We start from the raw sequence: 5,393 nt of genomic DNA, 5'->3' as shown, positions 1-5,393 counted from the left end.
CTGGCAGAGGGCAGACGGGGAAAAATGAAAAAGGATTAACCATGCATATATTTGGGAGATATTTCAAGTAAGAGTTGAAGCTAAAATAACCAACATATGCCTGCTTAAAATAATGTCCTTTTCATTCAAGCATTACCAAATGAGTCGATCATGGCTTCTAATCAAGGATCATTAATAGGGGCACCTGGGTGGCTCAGTGGTTGAGCATCCGTCTGCCTTTGGCTCAGGGCGTGATTCTAGAGTCCTGGGATCAAGTTCTGCATCAGGCTCCCTGCAGGGAGCCTCTTCACCCTCTGCCTATGCCTCTCTCTGTCTCTCTCATGAATAAATAAAATTTTTTAAAAATCCTTAATAAAGCCAACAGAAATGGCATACTTCCCAATCTATCTAGATATCACGAATGTCAAATGTGGTACCAACTTAGACTGAACGTCATGAGATTGCATGAAATCTGATCAGTTTCACTACATGAAATCCTGATCTAAATGGAATCGATGTGCCAAAGACAGTATTATCTTAACCACACCCTTGAGGAACACAGAAGCTTAAGTTATAAGAGGGTGTGTATAAGCAAATGCTGGAGAAAGGTTTCTGGCTCAGAGAAGGCTGTTACCCTCAAACGCTGGCCAAGTATTGACTGACACTAGTCTACGGAGTGTACGAAGGACCCAGAGAACAGAACTAAGACAGACTTTCCCCATATCCCTTTGTCTCCTTTTTCCTTTATTCAGGGGTCTTTTTTTTTCTCCGTTTCAATGAGAAAAGCTGTAAAGTGTGGAAGCATAAAGTAGGAATAAAAATCAGTCTCTGATCCTATGGCCAGTGGTCGGTCTACCTCTACTCATCCTACAACTGTCTTCAGAGTGCCTATCTGAAGTAGCCTATGTTCTAATAATAGAACAAAATGGGAATAAGAAATGGATAAGATGATGTTCTCAGAGTGGTTAACACAGTGTGGGGAGAAAATACGGAGGGGTGATAAATGTGGATGGAGCTTTAATTTTAAATACCACAGGCTAAGGGTGGCTCAGTCAGTTAAGTGTCTGCCTTAGGCTCGTTCAGTGGGGAGACTTCTGCTCCCGCTCCCCGTGCTTATGCTCTCTCTCTCTGTCAAATAAATAAAATCCTTTTAAAAAAAAAAAAAAGATTTTGTTTGTTTATTCATAAGAGGCACAGAGAAGCAGAGACATAGAAGGAGAAGCAGGCTCCCTGTGAGGAGCCCAATGTGGGACTCGATCCCAGGACCCACGATCACGACCTAGCCAAAGGCAGATGCTCAATCAACCACTGAGCCACCCAGGTGCCCCTAAATAAAATCTTTTTTAAAAAATTAAAATAAAAAAATACCCCAGGCTAGGAGATCCTCTATGAGAAGGCCATGTTTGACCCAAGACCTGGATCAGGACTGCATGGGGCTTTGCCAGCAGTCGTGGGAGCCAAATAGGAGGGAAGCTGACCACATTGAAGGCATAAAGGTCACTGCCCTTGAGAGTGTTGAGAACAGACTGGAAAGGACAGAGTAGAAATAGTCAAATTGTGAAAACTAGTCCAAATCTGAAATATTCGGGGGTGGGGGTTGGGGGCTGGCTGGCTTAGTAGAGCATGTGACTCTCTCTCAATCTTGGGGTCATGAGTTCAAGTCCCATGTTGGGGGTAGAGATTACTTAAAAATACTATTCTGAAGGTTGAGCTGACTGCATGCAGGGAAAACAGGATGGGGGACAGAAGTCCTGGTTCTGACCTGAGTCAGAAGAACCATTTTCTGAGAAGTAAAAAACAATTCTGAAGGAAGATCAGAACTCAAGTTTTTGGTACCTAATGGACATCCAGGTGGAGATGTCAAGTAGGCAGCTGGAATATAAACATGGATTATGGAGAGACTTGGGAGTGAAAGGTACAACAGACCACTGGCCATAAGACTGAAAAGATCCCTACTCAAGGGAGTGACCCAGTAGGGAAGAGGCCCAGATGGAGTCAAGGGCACTCCCTGCTTGAGGGGGTGGGGGGCAGGAGGGGAACCAGCAGTGACCAAAAAGGGACAGACAGCCAGTGATGCACTAGGAAAATCAGGAAAGTTTTCTGTGGCCTAAGAAAGGTAGTCTGTCAGGTAGGTATTGGCCATGTGGGTCTCCTCCCTTGTACGCTTCTGGATCATATAGGAAATTGCTAATAGATCACCCATAAAGTGTAACTTTAACTTTGACAACCTAAGTCAAAGCATTTCCCTTTCAAAATGTTAGTATGAGGGGATTGAAAAGGATGAAATTTCCCACTGAAAAATAACGTGCTTTGTTAATTAAGTCTCACACACACACTCCCACCTCATGCACACCCCAATGCCCTATGAGTCTTGGACAATGACACTTATACAATCACCCTACACTAGTACATTTCGTAGCTCATCAGTCACTTAATTGGCTCTGATTTAGTGTGGATTTTGACGTTGCATTATCTCTCTGAGTTTCTCTGTGGGTCTGTTGGGTATTTCGGCCATCTAGAAGTAACCTTAGAAGGCAAGAAAGCCTTCTGAGTGACTGATAGCAATCTCATTGTGCAAGTATACTTCAGTCCCACGAGGGAGGTGGAAATGCCCTAGAGCCATACAGCAAGACAGCAGATTAGAGAGGTAAGAGTGAAGGAGTAGAGGAAGTGCCCGGCACTAGGCAAGCAGCCCAGACAACTCATAAATTCCCTTTAGAGGGTCACTCTCTTATGATCTACCCCAACAGGATATGTTCAAAAGTTACATATCTTCTGTGATGTCTGAAATTTGTTTCCACCAAAACCAGTGAATTTTTAAGTCTTAGTGCTTAAATTCATCATGTAGGAAACTCACTCATAATTACTGAGATAAATTAAATTTTGCTATATATGTGTGTGTGTGTATACACGATACACAGAATAAGAAACTGCCACTGAATGGTAGGGCAGGTCACAGGAAACCAACACACAATTTTTAAGTGTTGCCAAGTTAAAGACCTCTTCAGTCTGCTGTCTAGTAAGCAGCTATTAGAACTACTTTTATGTAAATCATTTTACAGTGCTTACTCATAGGGTAAACACCCCCAAATTCTGTCGTCTTTATCATTTAACAAACTCATAGTTTTCAGGTTTATGCATCTAATGTCAAAGTATGAACACGTTCTAAATTGCTAAGACTTATGATTGAGTTACAGGTTTCATTAAGAAAGGTGGTAAAAGAAAGAAAAGAAAGAAGAAAGAAAGGAAGAAAAGAGAAAAAGAAAAGAAAAAAGAAAAGAAAAGAAAAGAGAAAAGAAAGAAAGAGAAAGAGAAAGAAAGATTTGTAACAAAGAATTCTTGGGAGGCTGAATAACACCATTAACTATTGATGATGGAGGTTTCTAGCCTCTCCTCTTCCCCATCTCAGTAAAGAGCATGACCATCTTCCCAATGACTTGTTAAAAGTCTAGGAATCATCCTGATTCTTCTCTTTGAACAGGGTTTTAATTTTTTTTAAAGGTTTTATTTATTCATTCATGAGAGACAGAGGCAGAGACCTAGAGGGAGAAGCAGGCTCCCTGTGGGGAGCCCAATGTGGGCTCCATCACGCCCTGAGCCAAAGGAAAATGCTCAACCACTGAGCCACCCATGTGCCCCATCTTTGAACAGATTTAATAAAGTAGTATGGGGATCCCTGGGTGACGCAGTGGTTTGGCGCCTGCCTTTGGCCCAGGGCGCGATCCTGGAGACCCGGGATCGAATCCCACGTTGGGCTCCCGGTGCATGGAGCCTGCTTCTCCCTCTGCCTGTATCTCTGCCTCTCTCTCTCTCTCTGTGTGTGTGACTATCATAAATAAAGAAAAAAAATTTTTTTTAATAAAAAATAAAAATAAAGTAGTATGACTTCATAAAAGTCTCTGTGTAGATACTATATGGAACATACACACAAGTATCTACATCTATATACGTGGAATGGATGCACATGATACACACACAGAATAAGAAACTGCCACCAAATGGTAGGGCAGGTCACAGGAAACCAGTACCCCATTTCCCCTTCACGTACACATGCATCATCCTGTTATTCATCCTCCCTGGCCCTGGGGTCCTTCATTTATTCACTCCATTCCATCCCCTCCGTTGCTTGGCTCAAGGGCTGCTGCATCGTGGGGTGGGAATTCTGATGGGGCCGGAGGGGGTGGGCAGGCAGTGTGTTAGGTAACTACGGAACAAGTTAGTTAGGAAGAGAGCAGGCCAGAAATAGGGCAGAGGGAGTGCCTAGGAACAGCCTGGAAACAGGGTTCCTGCAGAGCGGCCCTGGGGTGGGGAAGAGGCCACATAAAGCAAAGTAGAAGCCAAGTTCAACCACCCATTTCTAAATTTTGCTTGTTTTCTGCTTATCCCAGAACCCTGGCTGATAGCTAAGTTCTAGGATTCAACTACCTAAAGGAAAAAAAAAAATCAGTTTTTCTGTGTTAATCTAGGGAGAAAAACCACCATGTATCCCAACACCTGGCACACAGCACTCCATCACTGTTCATTACTGGATGAATAACATATTCCTAAAAAGTCCCAAACTGTCCAGCCTTACTTCCCCCATGGCCCTCATGTCACATCCATACTCTGGCTGAACCAATTCTTCACTATACCCTCTTTGCTTGCTGCCTCCAAGCCTATTCCCTCCCCTTCCTCTTCTTGAAATGCCTTCCTTGCCTTCTCACAGCCAAGTTCAGATGTCACCTCTTCCATGAAGCCCTCCCTCCCCACCCCCTCCAAAATCAGTGACAGTCCATGAGTCATGAGACCACTTTGTCCCACTGCAAAGCACTTCTATCAACACCTGTTTTAGAGTTATGTACACACCTTACATCTTCGGCTAGAATAAATGCCCCCTTGAGAGGGAAGACATAATCTGTTCATTTCCCTATTTCCCAAGACTATACACATTTTTTGTTCTATAAATGATGCTTCATTTACAGAAATAAGCCAAAAGCACAGCATATACTGAGGGGTTATGTTTTTTACTGTACATAAATACGGTCTTTCTAATAAAAGTGATCAATCCCTCTAATTCACGTGAGGACCGTGCAGGTTCTGATTTCAGTCTCGTCTCTGAGCACACTGCATGCAAGGTGTGCTGATGCCTGAATCCTTTCAGGTCCAACACATAACCAAAGTTATTTTTATCACAGTCACTCACCTCATTTGCTAAAGCAAAAGTCCCCCAGTGAATAGCCACAGATTTCTTTGTTTGAACGTCAATGTGAATCCTCACAGCTTCTTCTGGGTCCACGTGCTGGTATTTCATAAACCACCTGATAAAATAGCAATTTATTAATTCTGGCTTTGAAATACAAATTCTAATTACTACTTCATCTAATCAACCTTTAAAGGTTCTGCACAAGAGTAAGACAGGCAAAACCATCTCTTTT

General features: G+C 42.9%; 1 protein-coding gene across 6 annotated transcripts in view; it reads right to left on the bottom strand.

The window, feature by feature from the left end:
- NAPEPLD (N-acyl phosphatidylethanolamine phospholipase D) overlaps positions 1–5,393 on the bottom strand; it is a 53,930-nt gene that overhangs the window by 3,380 nt on the left and 45,157 nt on the right. For all 6 annotated transcript variants that reach the window (XM_049096654.1, XM_025449547.3, XM_025449548.3 and 3 more), the window contains exon 4: positions 5,162–5,276. In XM_049096654.1, coding sequence (XP_048952611.1) covers positions 5,162–5,276 — 115 coding nt within the window. The remainder of the gene's footprint in view (positions 1–5,161; positions 5,277–5,393) is intronic.

This window comes from Canis lupus, chromosome 18 (assembly GCF_003254725.2).
Source record: "Canis lupus dingo isolate Sandy chromosome 18, ASM325472v2, whole genome shotgun sequence".
In the NCBI taxonomy this organism is placed as follows: Eukaryota; Metazoa; Chordata; class Mammalia; order Carnivora; family Canidae; genus Canis; species Canis lupus.
This window is presented reverse-complemented; position numbering and strand designations above follow the sequence as displayed.